This window comes from Anser anser, assembly GCF_964211835.1.
Source record: "Anser anser genome assembly, chromosome: 5".
Taxonomy (NCBI): Eukaryota; Metazoa; Chordata; class Aves; order Anseriformes; family Anatidae; genus Anser; species Anser anser.
The window spans coordinates 49,312,962-49,336,385 of record NC_139725.1 but is presented as its reverse complement, the minus strand read 5'-3'; the positions used below and the strand labels follow the sequence as shown (position 1 = coordinate 49,336,385).

The 23,424-nt window shown below is 41.0% G+C and overlaps 1 protein-coding gene and 2 long non-coding RNA genes across 4 annotated transcripts in view; 2 read left to right on the top strand and 1 right to left on the bottom strand.

Moving 5' to 3' along the window:
* The first annotated feature begins 1,149 nt into the window (after positions 1 to 1,149).
* Positions 1,150 to 11,182, top strand: LOC310899814. Its single transcript, XR_014584688.1, has 2 exons — positions 1,150 to 2,057; positions 2,623 to 11,182. It is a non-coding gene; the product is annotated as an uncharacterized lncRNA (long non-coding RNA).
* Positions 11,183 to 11,355: 173 nt separating this feature from the next.
* KCNK13 (potassium two pore domain channel subfamily K member 13) overlaps positions 11,356 to 23,424 on the bottom strand; it is a 67,781-nt gene continuing 55,712 nt past the window's right edge. The window contains exon 3 of one of the 2 annotated variants that reach the window (XM_083836725.1): positions 11,356 to 14,629. In XM_083836725.1, coding sequence (XP_083692851.1) covers positions 13,737 to 14,629 — 893 coding nt within the window. In that variant the 3' untranslated portion in view covers positions 11,356 to 13,736. The remainder of the gene's footprint in view (positions 14,630 to 23,424) is intronic. The other variant, XM_083836724.1, reaches the window with a different exon arrangement.
* LOC310899812 lies at positions 14,637 to 16,238 on the top strand. Its single transcript, XR_014584686.1, has 2 exons — positions 14,637 to 14,876; positions 16,166 to 16,238. It is a non-coding gene; the product is annotated as an uncharacterized lncRNA (long non-coding RNA).

Genomic DNA, 23,424 nt, shown 5'->3' with positions numbered 1-23,424 from the left:
GAATTCTCTTGCAGCATTTGTTATCTTACACCAAGCAAAGAGGCAGGAGAAGCCTTCAGGAATCTATACAACACACACCCCAGGTTATGCTCTGAGAACAGCGAAGATCATTTATTTCACGTTAGAACTGAGTTCTCTCCCTGCTCACCATGTACTTGTCAGGAGCACAAACACAGCCACAAGATGAACTTCCCGAAAATAGAACTGAAGACATAAAAATCATCTAAATTACAGAAAGTGACTTTCAGCGAACAAAAACATCTGCCTTTCAGCAAACACAAGAGCTGTATGTGTGGATTTGACACATTGCAATAGAAGGGAGGAGTGTCTCATCTAACTGTTTACTGTCATTCCCTCAGCGCTCTGCTTAAACCATGAGAGTGTTTCAAAAGCTGTGTTAACGTACTAATAGATAGGGTCTTACAAAATGGCTCCAGCCTGTGACAGGCAGATTAAATAAGAGCATTCATTTGGCCCACTCCCGTTTTGTTTTGGCAGGGAGTGCTGGCTGCCTGTCCCCTCCACAGGGGTGGCAGGGCCTTGCTGGGCTGTATCACAGGCTGGGGCAACAAGACAGGCCTCAAGCAAACCACGAACTTCACCATGCTCTCATCACCCCTTGAGAAACTTCTGCCCCAAAGTGACTGACCCTGCCCAAGTCCCAGGACCTCACATCAACCCCAGGGCCTTCAGCCCCTGTCCCATTGAGGCTACCAGCAGGGCTAGGTTCCAGATCCCTGCTGCCCGGCCCTGCCAGCCATGGGCCCTGCTGAGCCAGGCCCACCCATGGGCCCACGTCCCAGCCTGGGCTCAGCCCGACCATGGCCCTGTGGCCACCCCCAGGGCTGTGTCTGACTTCAGTTCCCATCCACAGGGTCTCATCCAGACCCACCTCACCCTGACCCCTGCACTGCCTCTGCTCCTTGCCACTTTAACACATTTGACTTGTAGAAATGCTTTTGTTTTGTGTTGCAAAGTGCCAAATCCTAATGTGACCCCAAACCACCCACCATCAATTTCTGTGTTGCTTTCCCCACCCTTTTTTGCACTCTAAAATGCTATTAGGAACAAACAAACAAACAAACAAACAAAAACAAAACATTTCTTAATGTCTGTAGTCATCTTGGTCCGTGTTACCTGAAAAAAGCCACTCGTGCACGTGATGACATTGCTATCTTTTATTGAATAGAAAAATATCAGTATTCTAGTTTTTAAAACACTTACAAACCATTTCTGGGCATGAAAATAAATGGACTACATGCTATCAGATCCTTTAACATCTTTTCATCTGTGGGAACCAAACATGGTGACGGTAGACCTTTTGTAGGTTCAGATTTCGTACTTCCTTATTGCTTGCAGTGTGCTGCACCAGTCTTTCTAATAGCTGGTTGATAACTGAATATCTCAGTGAGAAAACGTTATCAAATTAATAGGTCATTCAAGAAACAGGAAAAACCATTTCAAAAGACTTGAATCTGATAAAATATGAGTTTTGAATGGTATCACAGCTGCCTGACCTCATGGAACATTAGCCTGGTCCTTTATGTTAAGCTTATACACCAATTCCCAACCTCTGTAAAAGAAAATAGCTGTTAAAGTAGAATATGATGATGAAATGCAATGCTTAAAATGAAGTCAAAAGATTCATACAGCTACATATATTAGCACTTTACTATTTATTTCCTTACATGTCTTATAATGTAAATATACTTCTACATTGTACCACTATTGTTATTCTAGTATTTAACTGCTGCATTGATCATAAACGTGGGCCCTCCACATGTCCTCAGAGAAAGCTGAAATGTAATAGGAGACAACTGGCCTAATGTTTCTACCAACCAGTGCCAAAGGCCAAATCTTTCTCTGGTGTAAATCTAAATAAATTAAACACTCTCAATTTAACCCACCTGGTAATCTGTGTAACTGCTTCTCCCTTAAACAGTCCACCCAACATTTCAGCATTTACCACAGCTGAAAAGGGGCTTGGTGTTTTGCATCAGTTTGTAACAAGCCTGTTGCTTTTGAGGGCATTCATCAGTAGAGGAAAATTTATATATGTATGATATGGCTGTAGTATATAAACATACATTTTTCTTTTCAATAAATATTCTGATATGGGATCTATATTGCCCTTACCACAGTCATATTTCTAAATTACATTTGCTTTGCTCATGTACTTCCTGAGCAGTTTAATAATATGGGAAACAGTATTTATGAGAACTGCAGAGGTTTATTGGTCTTGTTACAAGTCCTTAACGACACCTGCTTAAAGAGAAAAGTATAAAACCTTCACAGGCAGTATGTCTTGAAATGTACATGTTGCAGGAAAAGACAATTTTTTTCTTAGCATTATTAGCACAGAAGAGTGAAGATTCAGAAACATTATTTTATACCATATCACACAATTATTATTTATTTAACCATCCATTTTCTAAATTCTGCTGTGTTCTTTACATGGATATTGCTCATCATCATCTAAACACAACCTTATAAGTGCATTTTTTCCTTTTGCCTACTTTTCATTTATTTTCATTTTAATCCAATTCAGTCATTTCAATTCTTTCAGTGGAGAAAACCAAATGGGTCCTGATAGTTACCTGTTCTGTTCTTTTTGCTCTGCAGGTCGTCCTGCTGCTGCACACCCAGGACTCCAGTGAGACACGTGAGCCTTGCACAGGAGAGAAGAGCTGTCCTCCTCACCCCCCAGCATCGCTCCTTTTGAAGGGTTGCCTTTTCTCAGCTGTGTGTTTCCTTGTGCTCCTTGGTTTTCCTCTACTGCCCAGTCATGATAAAAGTGAGACTCACACTTATTTCAAGAGTCAGATCTGCAGATAGTTCTGACTTTGTTTTTATATGTGTGTGCCTTAGGGGTTAGCATGTAGGGACCTCTGATTTGGGTATTTGTAATTGCTTTTACCTGGGCTTTATCTTTTTACATTTGTAATCATCTTTTGTTCAAACTATTACAATAATAGCTAGGATGAGGACATATATCTAATCTATATAGTGCAATAACAGAATCTTAACACAGTTTCATATGCTACTTGTTTTTTTGATTGATGTTGCACCTTGAGTAGATGTCATCATTCAACTGCCTTTGGAGATACAGACAATAGCTTTTATACTTGCCTCTATAAATTCAGAATCCATTTCAAGCAGTTTAATATTCTTCCTTTAAAATAGAATATACTCAGATGGTTTGTGCTATTACATCTGCTATTAACACAGTATTTCTGGAGTGCCTCAGAGTTGTCTCTGTCTCTACATATGTGAAGTATTATTCTTTGTTCAGATTTTCCACTAACTGTTCTCCTTGAAATGTTCCAATCTTAATTCCTGGAATACTCAGATTCTGATTAGTTATTAGAGTATTTGTGCTGGCAGCTGGACTGCGTCAGATGCAGATTCCCTTCCCTCCATCACAATACCTGTTTAGTTTAGAGGTTTACCATGTTTACCCGCTCCTGCTCACGCTTTTTTTTTTAGTAATGAGCTGGGAACACAACTGTTTGGACTGAATGTAAGCTCAGCCCTGCCTACAGAGCTTTGCAAATACATTATTTCAGTGGGAGTTGGGTACTTATTCTTTTTTAGTCTGCCAGGGTCTTCTATACAAAGGTATAAAAATACCTTTGTAAATCTGATCAGTGTTGTGTTGCCAGTAATTAAAGACCTGTGGTCTGAAAGGAGCATTAGAAACCATGGAAATGCAGTTCCCTTCAGAACTGACCAGGCTTCCAGAGATGAGGTGAAATAGCCCCATACTCCTGATGTCTCCCTTTTCATTGATTTATCTGGCAGTTTGTCCTGAAATAACATTTGAATCTCTCGTCTTTTTTCAACCACATTTAATGCAGGGGTAGAAATCTGAAATATATTAAATTTCTACAGATTTTTGTGAATATAAGTGACCAGGAGACAAGTGTGCCTGAGGGAAAGGCAGGGGCAAGCTGTTCCCTGGCCTGTCAGCAGCCTGCCCAGCTTAGGTCCTGCTGGCCAGGGGAGGGGGCAATGCAGGAGGCAGGGGTATTAAAAATGTGGAAAATAATTTGGGTACTACAGTGGGCTTGCAATGGATACAGGAAGGAGCTGAAACTGTCCGAGAATTGGGGTAGGGCGTCATTGGGAATAGAAAGAGAGAGGCTGGATTGCTTTGCTGGTTGTTTAGGGAATACGTGGATGTTAAAGTCATTGCAGGGAATGAGTATAGGGGACATTAGATATAAATTTGTATAAAAACTACTAGTTCCACTGCTCATGGAAAAACTTGCTTATTGGGATTATGGGCAGTGAAACCTCTGGCAGTGGCTGGGCAGACAGCCTGATGTGCAGCCTTTGCATGACAAGTGGGCTGGCTTCTCGTCGAAGGAGGCATTTGGGGTGATAAGGCCACATCACTCACTCTCTGCAGAGCTGTGGTGTAAGGAGATGGACAAAGAAGACTAGTGTTGACAACATAGCCACTCTTTTTAAGTGGCTTATGGAACTTGAATGAAAATATCTCTAATACAGAGGCTCAGGCACCCAAATCATCTAGGTATATTAGAAATTTTATTATCTGGGAGGAACCTGGTCTGTTTATGTCCTTCTCACCATGACAATAGGATTACAAGATTGCTGCATGCAGGAGGCACTTTTGCTTACACACATAGGGCAAATTCTTGACAAATGGATTTCATACATTTGATATGTAACCCTCCATGGGTCTGAGAGGGAGGAGCACAACTTCCCTTCAGCAAGTCTTACCTAAGGCCAACTTCTCTGCAAGGAGATTTCCTTATGATTGGTATCTGATGGGAAGGCAAAGTATATGTTCCACTTTTTTTTTTTAATTATTATTTTTTCTGTCAGCCAAGCATTTGGTAGTGAACCAGGAGCTGAGATGGTTTAGATGAGTGAACAACATACTCCTCATGTGCTGCACATTCATTCTAAGTCCATAAGTTTTGTCTGGGGAATGATACAAGGGTGTTTCCATGATTTGTTGGTTGCATAGCACTAATCCTGCAATGCTCACAGAGACCAATGTTTCAAAAAGATAATCAACAGCTTGACACATTGAGGGAAAATGGTTCCTGAAAAATCTTTTTATCATAAAAAAGGCATTCTGTGTCTCAGTACTTTTAACCAACAAGATTAAATAAATATCTAATATAATCTCACATAGAATTGGATTTGATATACAAATTTAAACTAAAATTGAGCTATTGAGCTCATATTTATAGAAAAATGGTCCATGCTCATGTATGACTTTGTTTTTATGGATTGCAACTTTTAGAACAGGAATGCATGGGATGGGCAGGAATAACAACCCAAATCCTCCCAGGTATTGCCAAAGTACATTTTTATTTTTCGGAGTGCATTCTTCCAGGTATTCTTTCAAGTAGTTTAATCTGTTTCACTAACTCTTGGAACACAATTATTTCATAAGAATTAACTGTAAAAGAAAAGGGTGGAGTTTTGTGCTGGAGGCTCAGTAAATCAAGATTTGCATTTATTTCATTTTTTTATTATTATTTTTTTCCCTACTAATCAGTTGTGCAAATTCATTTAGAGATCTGAAAGCTAAATCTTTTCTGGCTCAGGGCTCATGACCCAGGATAAAAATATTGCAGATGCAGGTTACTGTCACTCACACTTGATGAAACTAACACATGATGAGTGCAGAATTGACTGAGAAGCAGTATTCAGGCCACAGTATGTACAGAGTGATGGTTAAGTATCAAAGTGCAAGAAGGTATCTGTTGGGTTCTGCAAGACCTGCGTGGGGTCAGTATTTTTGTTAATTACAGGGGTGGTGGAGTAGATGTGGAAGGACTAGCATTCAAAATGAAATGGCTATGGGAAAGGGATCTGAAAAAAAAAATAATTTGGCATTAATAGCACGTGACAAGCCGAACATGAATCAACGGTGCTTTAAAATAGCAAGCACCTGTCTAGAACCTAAATGCACAGGAGATTCTTATGTAAGATGAGGAAAATAATCATGCTGCTCTGTGTGCTATATTAGCACATTTTCTGAGTCATTGTGTCTGATTTTGGGCGCCATGCTACAAAAAAAAGTGGATCAACCAGACAGTCTGGAGCAAGTGGATTAATGATTAAGAACACATTTTTATTTTTATTTTATTTTTAATGGACAACATATGGCTCTGAATTCATATTGATTAAAGAGGTGGCTTTTGTTTCGTTTTGGTTTTGTTTTCCAAAATCCTTTTTTGACAGTGAATCCACTTTCAAGTGCAATGTTCAAGAGAGGGAAAACCCGTGGTATATTTGGGTAGGGGAAGGCTTTATTGAACTGAGGTAAAGATGAATGGAAAGAAAAAAATGAAGGTTAGAAGCCCTGGCAGGTATTGGCTGAGGGAAGAAAGGTGAAGGCAAGAACAAACTCACAAGGGCAGCCAAGACAGAGCTAAACCTGCCCTTGCAGAACTGCAGACATTTCCAGGGAAAAATGTAAAATTTGTTAGTTTTCCAGGCAAGGAACTGAGTAACTACCAAACAATTCTTAGAGATAATAATCAAGATACTTTCAGCTGAGATTCTAGGTCGGGTAGATGGTTGGACTTGTAGATCTTGACAGTCTTTTCCATCCTAGATGATTCTATGACTCCTTGTAATTAGACTATTATTTTCAGACCAAATAATGGTCGCTAGGTAGAAAGCTGATGCACAACACAGCAAGGCATGAGCAGAGTTAACATTTGCACAGCTGGTAATAAAAGCAAAGCAAAAGGCTAGTCAACATTTCTCTGGATTATTAGTAAAGTGAAAATACTTCTTGTGAAAAATGCTAGATAAAGAGCCCAGTCTCCATTGAGCAAAGTCTCCATTGATTTCAGTGGAGCTGAATCAGTTTCGGAGCTGAGAATGCAACCAAACCCAATGCACAGAGCAAGCCGAGATCTTCTGTGCTGCCTGCCAGAGGGGTAATACCCTGCCTAGAAGTTTAGGGCTGACAGAGACTGATTGACCTTTTCAGTCCTTGCCATCTCTAATAAGACCGCCAACAATAATGATATCTAGGGATCAAAATACCCATCTGCTTTGTATTAGGCTGAGAAAAACAGCTGCCTAGATGCTATTTACAAAGAAATGTGTTTAACCTAGAGCTAAGCATTTTCCCAAATGGAATAGCAACAGAGGAAGGGTTGTCATTTCCTTTTTGACGGGAAGGTGGTCAATTTTTCACGGAGAAGGGCACTTCCAGGACACACTGAGTGCTACATGCAGAAGCAGGATCACCCAGCTGCGTAACAGGCGAGATGGGCAGTGAGATGGGCAGGAGCTATCTGGACCTGCTTTGAACAGGGGTTTGGGCCGGATGGTCAGAGGCCCCTACCAGCCTAAATTATCCAGTGAATTTCTGAACTGGTGCTTCTGGAGAGCATTATCTCTGTTTATTCTGGCCCCATGCACAGGATGCAGACGATACAACACCCGGGGGCTAGCAGCCAGCGATCGCCTCTGCTGCAGCAATTTGGTCTGTAATGGTCCCAGGGTGTCTCCTGCCCGCCACGTGGATCAGAGCACTGGGGACCCCGGCCTTTCTAATTCTAACAGGCGTAGCATAGTGCCCACTCTTCAGATCACCGTCTCATTTCCAGCATTTAGAACAGATGGGAAAATGCAACTTGAAAGTTGATTTGAACTGTGACTATTCACTACTAAGACCAAACCTCTTTGGTGAGCTGGAGAAATTAAACTCTGACAGGAATGTCAAATTAACAAAACGGAGAGGATTTTAGCAGCTCCAAGCATGTACATTTTAAGGTTATTTAAGGTTATTTTAATTTTTCTCCATGTACATCCTTTCCTTCTAAAGGTAATAAAGTGCAAGGTTAAGTTGTCTCAGATAAGACCACAAACAGAAAGGACGGGCAGCATTTCATTGCTTTGAAAGGCAGACTAGCTTTGAAAGGTATTTCCCCACGATAAAGTTTGAAATCTAGGGCACCTTGCCTCTCTCTAGTAGCTTCTGCATGGACACCTAACAGGAAATCCATTTGGAATCCAGAAACTGGCACACTTGCTTGGAAAGTAAACCCATTAATTTTTCTTTTAATCAACCTTTCCCTTTATAAAATGCTAGGCAGACTGAGAGAAAGGATATTTCATTTTAAACAAATCTCACTTGCCTCAAAATCTTAGTGAACGTATATTCTTCTATGTTATCGTAAATAATTTACAAATCATGAAAACTGTAGGAAAATATTAGAGCAGAACTAAGAAAAACAAAATATAAATTAGTGTTTCTATTCCGTAATATTGTTCTTATATTTCTTTAAGCTTTCAAATGTCTGCAGTGACTGGGTTTCTCTCTGGTGTCACATGAAACAGTTCTGTAAACATGGGTCGTTTCAAAAAGCTTCTGTCTACCTGGGCCTGAAGAGTCATTCCTTGTGTTTACGCTGTGCGCCTGTTGAATCTGATAAAGAATAGGGCTGTGTTGTTCTACCTTGATGGGCAATGGCTTTAATTTTCCTAGTGAAATATGACCTTTTAGGCAGTAAGCACAGAGTATTGTGTAGGCATTGTTGCCAAGAGATGCTTAGAAAATAGGGAAGAGGGAAGGAATTGTATTCTTATTTCCTGGATTAAGCAAAACACTACCATGAAAGCTCTCAAATAGACAGATTGCTCTGGTATATTTAGCAGTATTTTCTGCCCAGTGGAAAGACAACACTTGGTGATTCTCCACGGTTGTACACAGAATTTTACAAAGTAATTTTACTACTTCTTGAAGGAGTCCAAGGAATTACAGCTCTAGCCAATTTTTAGTAAACTAAGTCAAAATAAGACAAGATGTAAGCTGAGCTGCTGTTCCACAAGTGGAGGCATTGGCAGGTCACAGCAAACAGCTCCCCTTCCGCAGCTGTAGGAGAGGAGTCATCCAAACAACTTAACACCCTCCACCTCTAGAGGAAATTTATTCAAATGCAATGTTAATCAGAAAGCTTCTCCCCCAACCTGACCTCTTTCTCTTGATTAATTCAGTCTGAGAAATGGAGCCAATTTGTTCTTCGTGCCCAGCCCAACCTCCTATTTCCTATTCAATTTCTAAATGTGTCAAATGTAATTAAAACTGGCAGAGGCCAAGATTAAATCAAGCAAACTGTAAACATTGCTTGTGCTGTTGGGTAGATGCAAAGCATTCACCATAAAAGGCTTTTAAATAAATGAATTCAGCTATTACTGTGCAGCAGCACTGAAACCTTGCTCCGAGTGTCTGAACTTTTCAGGGACACTGTCAGGGCAGCTTAGATTCAAGACCTAAAACATGGCTGAGGTTCTGAAATTGCCTAGGGGAACTGGGTACCTAACTTCTGCTGAAAGTCAAAGCGTGGCAGCAGGTGAGTTGCCTTTCAGCAGGAACTAGATGCCTTTGAAAAGCCTATTCATATCCTTGTAAACACAGGACTGTGCCCTTTGCAGAGATAAATAAGTGTAACTCTTTCAATGCCTACCTACCCACACAGCAAAGCAATCAATGAAAACATTTTACAAAACCTAAGACTGTCCAGAAAAAAACCTGAGAGCTACCTTTACTTAAGCTATTTGATCATATTTTCTTTAGCATTAAATATTTCCTTTTACTGTGCAATAATGATAATTTACAATACTAATATTATTACAGTGTGGCATAACTATAACCCCAACTTTCAAAAAAAGTTAATTTATTAAGGAGTATCAGTTTCAATCTTCTAGCCTGCAACTTGCTATTTAATCCAGTGGCTTTAGAGGTACTCCTGACCTTTTAATTGCAGATTCAGAGCCTCAGTACATCCAAGATTTTCAGAGAAACATTTTTGCATTAAAAAAACAAAGCCCACATCTCATTAGCCGTAACGCAAATTCATATCAGGCAATGAGGAAACTCGGTAATTTTGAAAGGTTTATGTCTTGCCAACTGATATTTTAGTTCTAAGCAATACAGAATTAATATTTAAATTAGACAGCTTTGAAAATAGATCCTTGGCTACTTGACATTATTTCCTTTAATTCCTCATCACTGCTTTCATTTGCAAGAAATGTGATGTTTCCTGTATATTTGTTGTATTTTATTTTTTACACAGGATGGGCATTTGGCACTCTTGTAACAAATTTTGCTTTCTTGGCACATGTATGCTTACATCTCCACATATTCGATGTCTTTAAAATCCTGATGCTACAATATGAACTGAGCTTTTGAGGATTTCTGTCCAATACCTTTAGAAAAACAACTGTAGTAGTACCATTGGACCAGAGTCAAAATTTTCCCTTTCCAGCCTTGAGGTCTTCTTTTTAAATCCCTAATATTCTCCTGGAATTCCTCTGGCCATCCAAGGAAAGCATTCTGCATGGCTTCTTACAGACAAAGTCAGAGGTGTTTCGGGGACAGCATGACTTCATGATAGAAGATGGCATGGTCACAGATGTACCGGCCCTTCATCTCTGGAACGGCAATTCACATCTGAACAGAGGTGATTAGACAAAATTAGCGCACTTATTCCCTCTTTATCTTCAGTGGACATGAAACCAGACCACAAAACAACTATAGATTGTCTTGCAACTGGCAGGCTCTGGTCATGAGAAAGCCAGAGCTAGAGAGAGCAGAAGGCTGGGGCTGATGAAGAAAGGCAGAGCTTGTGCACACCAAAAATCTCACTCAGCCTTGACCAAGCCATTTGGTTGAGACTGCATTTTATTGCCTTGCTTTCATAACCATAGATGTTTTCAGATCTATTGAATCCAATAAAGATTCCTCTGTGGTGATGGGCAACCAGGGGTCAGTGTCACGAAGAATGGAAAGGAGCTGTATAATTGGTCTTGGGAGCAATGGAAACCACCTCCTAACGATCCACTCCTGGGATGTGTCATATTCTGAAAGCTAAATATCTCTGCAGAATTGATGGTGCAGATTTTAATGTTTTACCTGTTTCCATCAGTATATATGTATTCCTCTCTCCTTCAATTTTTTTCACCTATTTGCTATGAATGTTGCCTCAAGTATTATTTTAGTTGTCTCACTATGTACTGCTTAGACTTCCAGAACCAAATTTGAAAGCTAATTAGGTATGGAAGGATGTAGGCTAAAATCCTATATGAAAGCCAGATCTTTCATTAATGATGACACAGAACGATAGAATAAATGGACTCAGGAAGCTTGCATGTTTTGGTTATTTGTCTAAGAGGCTAATGGGGTATTGCCTTGATCGTCAGGGAAAGGGATTAACTTCTATCTACAGTGCTCAGCAAAATCTGACATTTGCAACTAAGAACTTATAACTAGCACAAATGGAGAAGTAAGCTGCACTTTTCAAGACCACTTTTTCAGGATGAGATCTCTGCTTAAGCAATGGGCCAAGTCCTAAATTATATCTGATAGTTGGCAGCATGAGAAATACTTCTGTAACAATGAAATCGTAGGGTGCAGGCAGTGAACAGAGGCATTGCTGAATGAAATCAGAAAGAAGACTTCAGAGCAGAACTTTTTTCTTTTTATATGCAAGTCTTTTTATTCAGTAAGGTTGAGACAGAAAATTTTGGGATAAAAAAAAATTGTAACAACATAATAGATCTTGGGTACTATAGTATGCCTAAAACATCTCAGTGGCATTTTTTGAAAATATGTAACACCTCCCCTCCCTCCAGTGACAAATCAGACTGCTCTTCTCACCAAAGTTAAGGTTTGTGAGCTGATTTCAATTTCACATGAATGCTAATGTGGGGGGTACCATTAGGGATATTTTGCTGCTGCACAGGTGAGTTGATACCAGACTTTTGACTACTGACTGCAGCTTGAAGCTCTCCTTGCAACTAAGGACAGCAGGACTTGACCTTTAATCAGGATATTTTAACTGTAACATGTCAGGAAGAGCTTGCAATTCCTTTCACTCATTAAGTGCAGTTTCTTAATCTAATCTCTGGTTTTGCTTTATCACAGGAAAGGATTCCAAGAGGTATGTTTTTCTTTTCAAATTCAAATATTGCTTAAAACGAGTGTTAAAATGTTATCCTGTAGTATTAGGAACCTAAATAAAAGAGTTTCTGGGCAGAATGAAGAAAAAGAATATGATATTATTTTGTAATACAAGTTAAACTGAAGAAGCTATCTGCGTTGTTCCACACGAGAGAAATTAAGAACTACATAGGGGTGTTGCCTAAAACTGTAGTATTCTGAAACGTTTTCTTGCTAACAGAAGTGAGAAAACATCCAGTCCTGATGCATGTACTATTCTCTTTAGGGAGAATTGGCTCAGGTCCTTTGTGACCCATTCTGCTTGTTTACGCTCTCATATAGTGCTCAGCTTTAATGCACTGCATGGTAAAAGAAGAAACTGGAATTCAGCCCAGACTTCCTTAAATTCTTGCTAGAGTTTATGTTAATTTCATCCCTTTTTTCTCCAGTTATCTAACAGAAAGCGTGATTTCACTGTCATTAAAGATCACCTAGTCTCCTGTTTTCATTTTCTTTGTGCTGTTATTATGCTTCTCATTGAAGTCTCCTTTCTAGTCATAATGAACACTCAGAGCATTTCATTGAGAAAAACGAGGAGTTAAACATTTTTTATTTCCCTAATCAAGACCCTGTCATTATCATTAATGAATACCAGAAAACAGGTGAAGAATTACATGAGAGGTAAAAAGGACATTGCCAAAGTGATTTTGTGATCACAGTCACTTATAATAACGTGCTGAATGTTGGCATGGCAATCTAATCGCCTGCTAAAAAGCCTGCTCTGTAAACCCAGTTACTAGTTGCATTACATAATGTTGATGTTGAACTGCTTCAGTCAAAGTTGAGCATAATATGGACAGAAATTTGTAAAAGTCCATGGTCTTTATTGTGGAATAATTCATACAACTTGTCAGTATGATGATTTTTTCAATTTTTGAAACAGAAAACCACAGTGATTCAATTCTAGAAGGAAAAGTAGCCTAGAAAAAAAAATCATGTTTTGCAAATAGAAGAAAACAAAAGTAAGGTAATTTTTTATTCTATCTCTTTTGACAGTATCCTTTTAAAGGGAAGACGAAATTAAATTCTAAAGGTCAAATTCTCCTCTCATTCACATCACAATAGCTCCAGAGTTCTTCCACTGACTGTCAGAGAATCGCTCCAGATCTATACATTTTTAGAGCAGCAGAACCTGGCTTTTCAAGCCTAGATGTTTCACAACAGGAATACATGTTAAGGAGTGATACTTAAAAGAAAATATTTTGTTTTTCTATTCCATTAAATTAAATCTGTAGAAGGACAGAAAAAGGCTCATAATGATTCCTCTTTTGGTCTCAGATAAGCTACCTTCAGAAAACACTTATGAAAAGTGTAAGAGAGAAAGCTCAAAACAATCATTGAATTAAGTATGTGTCCAGAAGACACTCTTGATTTCTTCCAGTACCACAGATTTTTTATCCTGAAATCTGTATTTCACATAAACGGAGAAGCACAGGACATGGAAAATTGATCTGAAGGCTAAACAGAATTTCTCCTGCAGTAGTCTGTTTGAGGCATGGAAAGAAGGGAAAGAAAGGGAAGAAGGAAGGCCGAGACTGGTGCAATTCAAAGAGCCAAGATATTAAGTGGCAGCCCAAAAAATGTGTGTGAGAGGTCTGCCAACAGAAGGTAAGCTCTTCACGTGCAGCCCACCCTCTGGCGACACTCTCCCTCGCTACTTCCATTCGATGCATGTTGTTTCTGTATGTGCTGAAATGCTTCACGCTGTGTCACTGGTATTTCTGTTACTGTTTTACCTGTCCACGCTTGTCTCTGCCAGTCTGTTATTCATAATTGCTAGGGCTCCAACCCCACCAGAGAATCCATTTTGCTTTGAATTAGTGCTCATTTGCCTCGGGTAGCCATTGGCAGTTTCCGACAGCTGTTTCTGCATGATGGCCAGTGACACTTTATTGGAGGCCAGGAAATCTTTCATGGAGATCATCTCTCCTGACAGCCGGCGCCCATCTGTGTCGCTCTCGTTGACAATGTCAGTCTCGATGGAGATGTTTCTCCGGCTGCGCATGTTCCCCGGCATTACCACGTTCCTCCGTGACCGAAATAATTTCCTTTGGCATCTATGGCAGCACCTGCAGTCCAGCTTCTTCAGTATCCAGTTTATGGATTGTTTGATGACAATAGAGATCACGTTAAATAAGGAATAGATGCAGCAAACCCCCATGAGTATGAAGACAAAATTGCCAAAGCGGTAAAGGCCCTGGCTCTCATACTGGGTGTTTTGGCTGCTGACCAGATCACCAAAACCGATGGTGCTGAAGGCCACGAAGCAGAAGTAAAGCGAGTCAAAGTAACTCCACCCTTCAATTGGTGTGTACATTGCAGAGGCACAGCAGGAGATGATGAGTGATGCTACACATAAAATCAGCATGACGTAGTACACCGAGGGCTTCCAGCCCGCCAGGCTGTCCGCCTCCGAGGTCCCCGAGCCCCGCCGGCCGTCGTGAGGGAGGACGCCCTTCCTCCTCAGCTGTCTCTCGTGGCAGGACTTCATGACATAGGCTATGACGGTGATCAGGCGCTCCAGGAACAGGTTAAAGAACAAGATGGTCCCTGCACATCCTATAAGGCCATAAAATATCAGAAAAATTTTGCCTCCGACAGTGGCTGGGGTGGTCATGCCAAACCCTGGAAGACAAAACAGAAGGGTTTTTAAAAAATAAGCCTTTAGTTATCACATCAGAAGTTTTGTCACAGGCTAGTCAGAGGAACGGGCAGCAAATCCCTGTGGCCCAGCTCAGCTCAGGAGGAGATAGAGGTCTTTCTCCTAGACTGTTACCTGCTTGAGGCTCACCTTTTCCCTGCAGCAAGGGGAAGGAAGTTCATGCAGAATGAAAAAAAAAGCAAGAGAAAACACAAAGGAAACAAAACAGAGGTTAGTGAAGGTCTGGATTTTCATCTGGTTGGTAGGCTCACTCCGTTCCCCATTGTACCTTGGTTCATTTCTAGGCCCAGGGTTATCACACTCGCTCCTTCTCTCTGATGCTGTTCTGCACAGGGGATCCGATCCAAGGGTGACTGTCACCTCACAGGCACAGGGGTCAGTCCCCACCAGAGCCGTACAACCCGAGACAAAGCCTTTCTGTGCCTCACCGAGCTAGCTGTGGGCGTGGATGGGACGTGGGCATCCAGCACCACATCTGACCCTAGTGCTGATTGCCCATTATCGGCCTCTTTTAAGTCAGCACTGATGAAGTTTTCTTGTTTGTCTGTATCCTGCTCCACAGCTCAAATCTGTATTTGGGACTTAACAAATATCTCCTCTGGTTTCATTCCCTGTCGAGGGATTTCTCAGGTCAGAAGAGGTTTCCCTTATCTCCCTTCCTTCCTACAGCTTGCAAATAGCAACTTTGTTTTGGTTAAAACTATTGATAAGACCTACTTGTTTTACCAGGAGATTACTAAAGAATAAAAAGCGAACAAGCATGTCCAGAACAACACTGAGCAAATTAGAGTAATATGCATGATAAATAAGTTTGCTGCTGTTTTATTGGGGTCTGGAGAAGATTAATAAGGGATGAAATAACTCATCAATTAAGCCAATCAGGTAGAGAACAGCAAAATCATGTTGGACAAGAGACAGAGTTATTTGTTTCCCTCTCTTTGCAATTGTGCAATGCTAATTATAAAAAAAAAAAAAAGAAATTAAGCTCTGGGAAATAAAGGAAATTGTATTTGAAGTGTGACATGTTTGTGCTTGGAAGATAGACAAGTGCAGCGTGAAGAGGCCATGTTTCCCAAAGCTCCAAACTGCACTCCTCCTCCCACCACTGGAGACCTGCTACCAGCACAGATCCCTCTCAGATGCTGCTTCTGCTCCTGCATGTCTAAGTGACAGCCCCTGTCCTCACCCCTCTGCACGACTCCTGTCCTGCCGAGCAGTGTCCCTCTGAGACACGCTCCCCAAACCCCTGCTTCCAGGGGACCTGGAGGAGGCTCCGGCCTCCTTGTCAAATCTCTCTGCTGGAGGGAGCTGGGCTGCTGCTCTGTGTTGTGGGAAACAGGGCAATAGGGAAATCACCCCGACAAAATGTTCTTCATGACAGCTTTTTGCTGTTGTTCCTCCTGGCACACAGATCTTTCCATCCACCTGCTTTCCCCTCCTTCTCCTTGAACTGATCTGCCTCTAATCCTAGTTCTGATGCTGCCTTATTTTCTCTGCAGCCTGTTATATGCAAGTCATGACCTCCACCCTGTGGACAGACACGCAAAGACCGACAGACAAGGGGAACCTCTGCAGCCGGCGGGATCTGCCCAAAGCGGCGGCGGGGAGGTAGGGGAGCGCTGCCACATCCAGGCTGGGCAGAGATGGAAAGCTGGGCAGCCTCTGGCACAAGGTGACCAGCAGCAGGGACCAGCGTGCGTGCCAGATGTTGTACAGTAAAAGCCCTGGCATGAGAGCTGCATTTACGGCAAACGGTGCTCACGCCTGCAGCGTGGCGTTACGCCTTCGGCTGCTTCGTCCCCACCCGTGGGCACCTCTCAGCAGGGGCTCGGGTTCAGTCGTCTCTGAGCTCAGATCTGCCTAGGCAAAGACCCACCAGCAAAGGCTTCACAAAGGCACCCAAACAGGCACGGGAAGAAAGGCACAGTGCGCTATAAATACGCCAAAATGCAGAACATTGATCCAGAGAGACAGTGAGCCTGAGCGCGGCTCTGTCCGGTGCCAGTTCCTCCTCTTCAGCTGCTTTAACCTTCTGGAGAAAATGTATTTTTTAAGTTCACTTCTCTGTTTACAAATCTCAATATGGAGCAATCAATGCTAACATTTCCAAAGAAGCACTACAACGGAAAACCTAAAAGCAGTATTACAATAAAGATACCAATTTTAGAAGCACTTCCCTTTTAAGACCATTTGTCAAAAGCTTTTAGTCACAGAAATAATGTTAATTCTTGAAATGTCTTGTATTTACAAGTACTGGATGACACTAAGTCTGTTCAATGTTGACTATCACAGCTAAGATTAATCTGGTATATTGTATTATAGACTAGGACTTGCCTCGCAATAAGTAATTTTTTCTCCAAACAGACTCTTGGGGTGTTTGAAATTATTCATAAATCCAAGTAAATTTGGTGAATTGTTTCAACAAAGAAATGCAAGAGTGCAAAATGGTAAAAGGCTGAACTAGATGAAATAAAAGGGACTGTTTTCTTTTGGTATTTTTGTGGTAAAACTTTTCATTTCGAAAGATAGTTCACCTTTTGGTTAGAATTTCTCAGTTTGAAGTAAAACAAATGGAAAAAAGTAATTGCCATACATTTCAGAGTTTTAAAAGCTTAATAATCTTAAAATGTAATGCAGCATTTCACTGTGTCAAAGTAAACCTATCAAAACTTTCATTATTTGTTTCATTATCTTTTCCAATACAACTTCAGGTCAAATTTTTTCCCAATTTTTCCACTGGCCATCAAGCCAGAAATCTCATTAATCTCTACTAAATAAATGAATGTTTTCACAAATCCTTTTAATACAACAGCTCTGCAAACACTACCTGGAAATAAATTGCTTTCCTTGCTTTTCTTCCCTCTTTTTTGTTTCCAAATTTGTACAAGGAAAAATAAAGCTCATTCACGGACAAAAAGGCGTGATAATGGGAGTCGTTCTTGTTGTAGTAAAGCTACTGACAATACTGTGCTGTGCCAGGCATGAAGACCTGTGGCTTAAATGAGTTCCTTCATTAGGTCAGCGAAAGCTCTCACATCAGACCCTGCCCTCTAACCAAAAGACACCAAAATAAGCCTGTTGGCTGCGTGCTGGGGCCATGCACGTTACTCAGCATCGGAGGGGCTGCAAGTTCGTCTCTGAGAGGAGTGATGCCTGCCCTGAGGCAGGTGTCTCCATCCACCACCTCTGCTCACTGAGATGCGAGCAAAAACGTATGTATCCTCTCTCTTCTGCCTCAGATACCCTACAGTGCAATGGTCCAAAGGTGTTGAGTCCCTGCTTTGCTTGCAAAATGCCTTTTTGGCAATTTGGTTATAGACCAGGAGAATGAGATCTGGGGCAACACTACAGCAATTAAAACTGAAATACTGCAATTTTGTTTTGTTCTTTTTCCAAAATGTAATGTGAAAAAAAAATGCCTGGCAGGTGCCTCCCTAGAAGCGAGGCTCTCTGTGACACTCCCTGTGCGCGCTGCCTGCGTGCCAAACGGAGCCAGAGGGGCACGGGCCGCGAGGTGTCTGAAGTACGACTGGCACACTTGATTGAGGCAGCACTTCTAAGCCAAAATAATTAATTGTGCAGCTGAAATACATCAACGTGGAACTGAAGTCTCGGCACAAGGGTAGGACACCCATTGATCTGCCTGCTGTCTTTCCCAGGTCCCTGTGCCGTCCCAGGAAGCCCACAGGTCTGCTGTTGCATTTCTTCGCCATTGCGAGGCCGTGGCTGTCAGCTGAGGGGTGCCAGCTGCACCGGGGCTGGGGACTTCAGCGGGAGCCTGGGCGAGCAGCACCAAGCTGCAGGGCCACAGAATTGGGTCAGACCCCTGCCTCCGACAGCGCTGGGTGCGTGATGCTCAGAGAAAGGATATAAGAAAGCGTGAATAAAGAAGAAAGTATGAATAGCGTCATCTTTCCCTGGCATATCTTCCCAAGAATCAGCAATTTAGAGGCTTTCAGGACATCACATTTAATAATTTCTCCATCAATCTTGTCAAATTCTTTTTCAAATCATTTACGCTTTGGGTCTCCTGAGGCAATAAGTTCCACAATTTAATTACGGTTTGTGGAAGAGAAATCTTTGTCTAACCTCCTACCTGACAATCCATTTCAGGCTTCCTACCTTTTGCATTGTTAGCTGTAATCACTCTCTGCTCATTTTCTCCCTTCACCACCCGAGTTTATAGACTTCTGTTGTTTCTTTCTTTCCCACTTCTTCTCCAGTCTGAGGACTTCTATAGTATTTAGTCCTTAGTTTCTGTCTGCTAAGACATCTTACTGGTCCCATTGCCTTGCTTGTTTCTTTCTACCTTAGTACAGTCCTTCAGAGATAAAGGAGCAGGACAAGGGCTATACACAGAACTTGCAACGTAAAAGTTCTGTGAATTCATGCAGGGCATACTGATGTGTCCTGCTTTGCTCTCTGTTTCATAGTAATTCCTGTTTGTCCGTTTAATTGCTGTTAACCACCAAACTGATATTTTTAGAGGCCTACCGACAGAGGATGAGACTTCTTGCTCAACAAGTGATGGGCGGTCGGCTGCTATTAGGCATTTTTTTCCATGTACATTACTGTGTGTTTGTCACCACTGAATTTCATCTGTCATTTTATTACTTAGTTATTCAGTAATATGATATCCACCTGCAGTTCTTTACAGTGAAGTTTATAGCTGCCTATCCTGAATACTTCTCTATCTTATGTAAATGTTATCTAATTATCTCGTCTTACATTGTTTGTGATTGTTGAAATGTAAAGGTAGCAGCATAGAGCCTCGAAGACCCTGCTGTTAATGTGCTTCCGTTTCAAAAACTGAATATCATTACCTAGACTTTTCTTCTTCTTTTTTTTAATGGTTATTTATCAATGATAGGAATCGACTTTTTATCCCAGTAGAATTTTATTTCTTTAGAGACTTTGCTGAGGACATTTGTGAGACTGCTTTTTGAATGCCCAGGTAACCTGCAATTTTTGTGAGACCTGACTTCCCTCTTGAAAAGCTCCATCATCTCTATGAACATCCCTGCTATGTTCTTCTTTACAGTATCCTAATGTGCCGCTATGGAAGACAGACTTACTGGCTTATGGCTCCCAGGAATAGCTTTCTAGCCTTTTCTAAAAACCGTTGTCGTGTTTGCTATTTTTTATTTTCCTTGCACCAAAAATGATTTTAAGTTATAAATCACACTTAGTTAAGCAGCAATTTCATGTCTGAGTTCTTTTATAAGTCCTGCAAGAAATACTTCACTCCTAAGAGTTTGTAAGAGATTATTCCGATATGAGACATAGAGGAGAAACCAGTGGTAAATATATAGATGGGAAATGCCCTAGAGAGCAATTAGAACAGCAGTCTGAACCATACAGCTGAACGGGGAAAGAGCAATAACCTAAACTGCAGACTGAGAAGCAAATACAGAATGAAATTATGAAATCAGATAAAAGAGGAAATAAAAGCAGTGGCTGACACTTGGAGATTATTTGAAAACACGAGATTACTTGTGATGAAGAAATAAAAACAGGAAACAACCACAGGAAAAAAACTACTAATGATAAACATTTTTTATAGTATGAGGGATGCTGATGAAATTTCATGAACTTTATTTTACAAGTTGAGTGACATTTCTTGAAAGAGTTATTTCATGTGGAAATCAAGATTATAGTCAATCAAGAGAAAACCACATCATTTTGAGTTGGAAGAAACAAATGTTTTTATACTACTGAAGAGTGTTTCAATGGATTTGTTGGATGTATCTGTGGATATGGCACTGTTATTAACATTGATAGATATGCATGACAAATCCTAAGTATGGCAGCATGGCAATGAAGAAGTACAAATTTCAAATTTCTATTCTGAAATCAGCACAGTACCGATTTGCCTGTGTCCCATGATCCATTGATTACTATAACCTGATATTATATTTCATGTTATTCAGCTAGACTGAGCAACTACATTCCTTGTAGTTTCAATTTTCCTTCAATTATTGTTTTTTTAATAGTGCTTTAAAAAGAATTCAGTTTTGTTTGCTGAATATACACGCTAATTCTGAATTTCTCTGTAGCAGAGCTACGTTTGCAGAAGTTGGAAGGAATTCAAACTCCAAGCAGAGTCAATAAAAATTTTCTAAAGCACCACACACCTCCTACGCAAAACAATTTTGCAGATTTCATCTTGGCAGCAAAAATTCTGTCTTGAAAATTGTTATTTCAAAGTGCTCTAAAATCCACCTGTAAGTTCAGAGTATATTGTGTGCCTTTTCCAAAAGGATATAGGGATACTTAAGAAAAAGAATGATAGAAGAATTGTAAACCTATTGACAGTGTAATATAATCATATTCCATGGTTTCCTGAAGCGAGTAATAAGGATAACCAAAGAAAAGCAAGCAGCTGTAATTCTTATCAATAGTCAGTTTGACTTGTGTCCAACAGGAAGCTCTCCTAAAGATTAATAATCTGACAGAAGGTGAATATTGACCAATATTAAGCAAATGTTGTTCTCAATCTAACAGTAACAGGTTTATATCAAAATACAAGAGGAACCAGGCATTATCTTTCTATAATTAATCAACCCTACAAAATATCCAGTTTCTCTACTTTCTTTCTTCAATATCCTGGTTTATCAGCCTTTGAAAATCTGGAAAAGCTAAATTATAACAAGCACCAACCTCCAGAAGCTGGGCGCAAGGACAAGGCTATGCAGTGGTCCCACCCAGCCGTTCTCACCCTGCCCCATCCCATCCCGTTCCCCTGACAGGGCACAGCCCAGGGGACTTGTGCCACCCTTGCCCTGGTGTCCTCAGGAGGCCACAGCAAACGGCCTTGGTGAATCCAGATTTCTACTCCAGTGTGGGTTCATCTCATCTTTTCTGTTGCAAACTACTCCAGAGCTACCAACTGCTGCAAGCGTTTTTTCCCTAGGTCATTACCACACTTGCTTCCTCTGCCTGGTGGTGCACAGTTTGGCACGTGTTAATTCTGGATTTTCTGACATTCACAGGTTATACCAGTTAAACTTTCAGTTTTCATTTCATGGTACTCGTGGTGCTATGAAAGACTATGAGAAACTGTTCATCAGTCCTAATCCTTCATGAATGAAGCCTGGCGCACCAAATATAATTTGTGTGTAGGAAGGCTAGGACAGACATATAGATTTTACACTTCATTTTGGATCATGAGATCGGGTCTTTCTATTGTCTTGCAAAATACCTCTTTTTTTTCTGAGAGGTTTCATTTCCTTTTTGAATGTGTGCTCTCAGAAGTACAGCTTGCTGCTACTGCCTTCCCCACAAAGAGGAAGTGGGTAGAAAGAAGGGGTAACGCTATAGCAACAATAATGAGTCATTGCGATGCTAGAAATAAAAATTTCATCATGAAATGGCTTTCCAGTTTAACCTACAATCAGAGCTCTTTGTGTTGTGGCTATATTCCTATTGCATTTTCTGTTTATTTGATTAACTCTCTTCCTTGTTTTACTTTATCAGCTCTACTTTGGTCATGACTCACTGGGGAAATGCTGAATTTCACAAGGAAATGATTGAAGATCAGGAAAGGTGTAAACCAAACTAAATATGACCAAGATATTCAACTACAATGAGGAGATTAAGAAAACTGTAATTAGATAAGAGAAATATAGGAAGTCCTGGATAACTGCAAAGACGCTGACCCCCTTTCTTCCAGTACACATTCTGTGCTGAGCTATTTCTGTAAGGATATGGTGTGCTTCTAAAAGAGAGGCAGGAAAAACAACTCTAAGAGAAGCTGTACTTGAAAGACTTTATTGAGAAAATGTCCTGTACTGTTCCTACAGTGTCAAGACACTAATAATGTGGCAAAATTCACTTCTACCATAATAGTTTGTTCTTATGCTCTCTGAGCAGGATAAGTAGTCCTAGCAAAACTCTGGTTCTGCTGGAGTAATCCTGTCACCAGCAGGAACTCTTCTAGGAACAGCTAAAGCACTCTCAACCCATCTCACATCACTCCCCTTATGACAGCAAGCTTAGAACAGAGTCCTGTATTGTAAAGGAAGGAGGACAAAAAGTCCTTCCCAAAAAGAGAAGAAAAAGATACATTTCTGTGGTGACACACCTACAGTCACACGTGTTGTCAGAAACGCTCGTTTCAACTTCTTGACCTTCTCTCTAAATACAGGGGGAAAAATGAGCTAGCTGAGTCCTGAAACCTTCTGCTACTGCAATAATTATTTAACGAAATAATATTTTCTCAGGGACAGCCTGGTGTGCCATGGCATGTATTTCATTGGCGATGGTATTCTCTTGTGCAGTCAGCTACGTGGTGGAGGAGGGCTCAGCCTGCTGGGAACGCAGGGCACGTATGGCTATAGCAGCACTGCTCTGTGCTATCTGTTCTTCTGTTTCGTGATGTGCCTGGTGCCTGTGAGTGCTGCACCTCCTGTCTGGGCATCCTGAGCGCTCTGGGGAGCTGTAAAAGCTGGAAATGCCTGCAGGGCTGTTAGGGCTGAGTCATATCTGCAGATATACCACTATGCTGAGTGACCGGCTGCTTGGTGACCTGGTACCCTGCCCTGAGTGGCGTGGCTGCTGCTTCATTCTGGGCCAGGCTACATCTGCAGTGTCATGCATCCAGCTCAGGCAGACTTACAGAGATTGTGACCTTCTGCAGAGCTCCTAGCAGGAGTAAGTCCATTCCTAAAGGGCAATACTGAAGCTGAAATTAATGATATAAGATGTTTTGATGAAGCTATAAATATAGTTACCCAAGTACAAGCTACACTTTCTCATA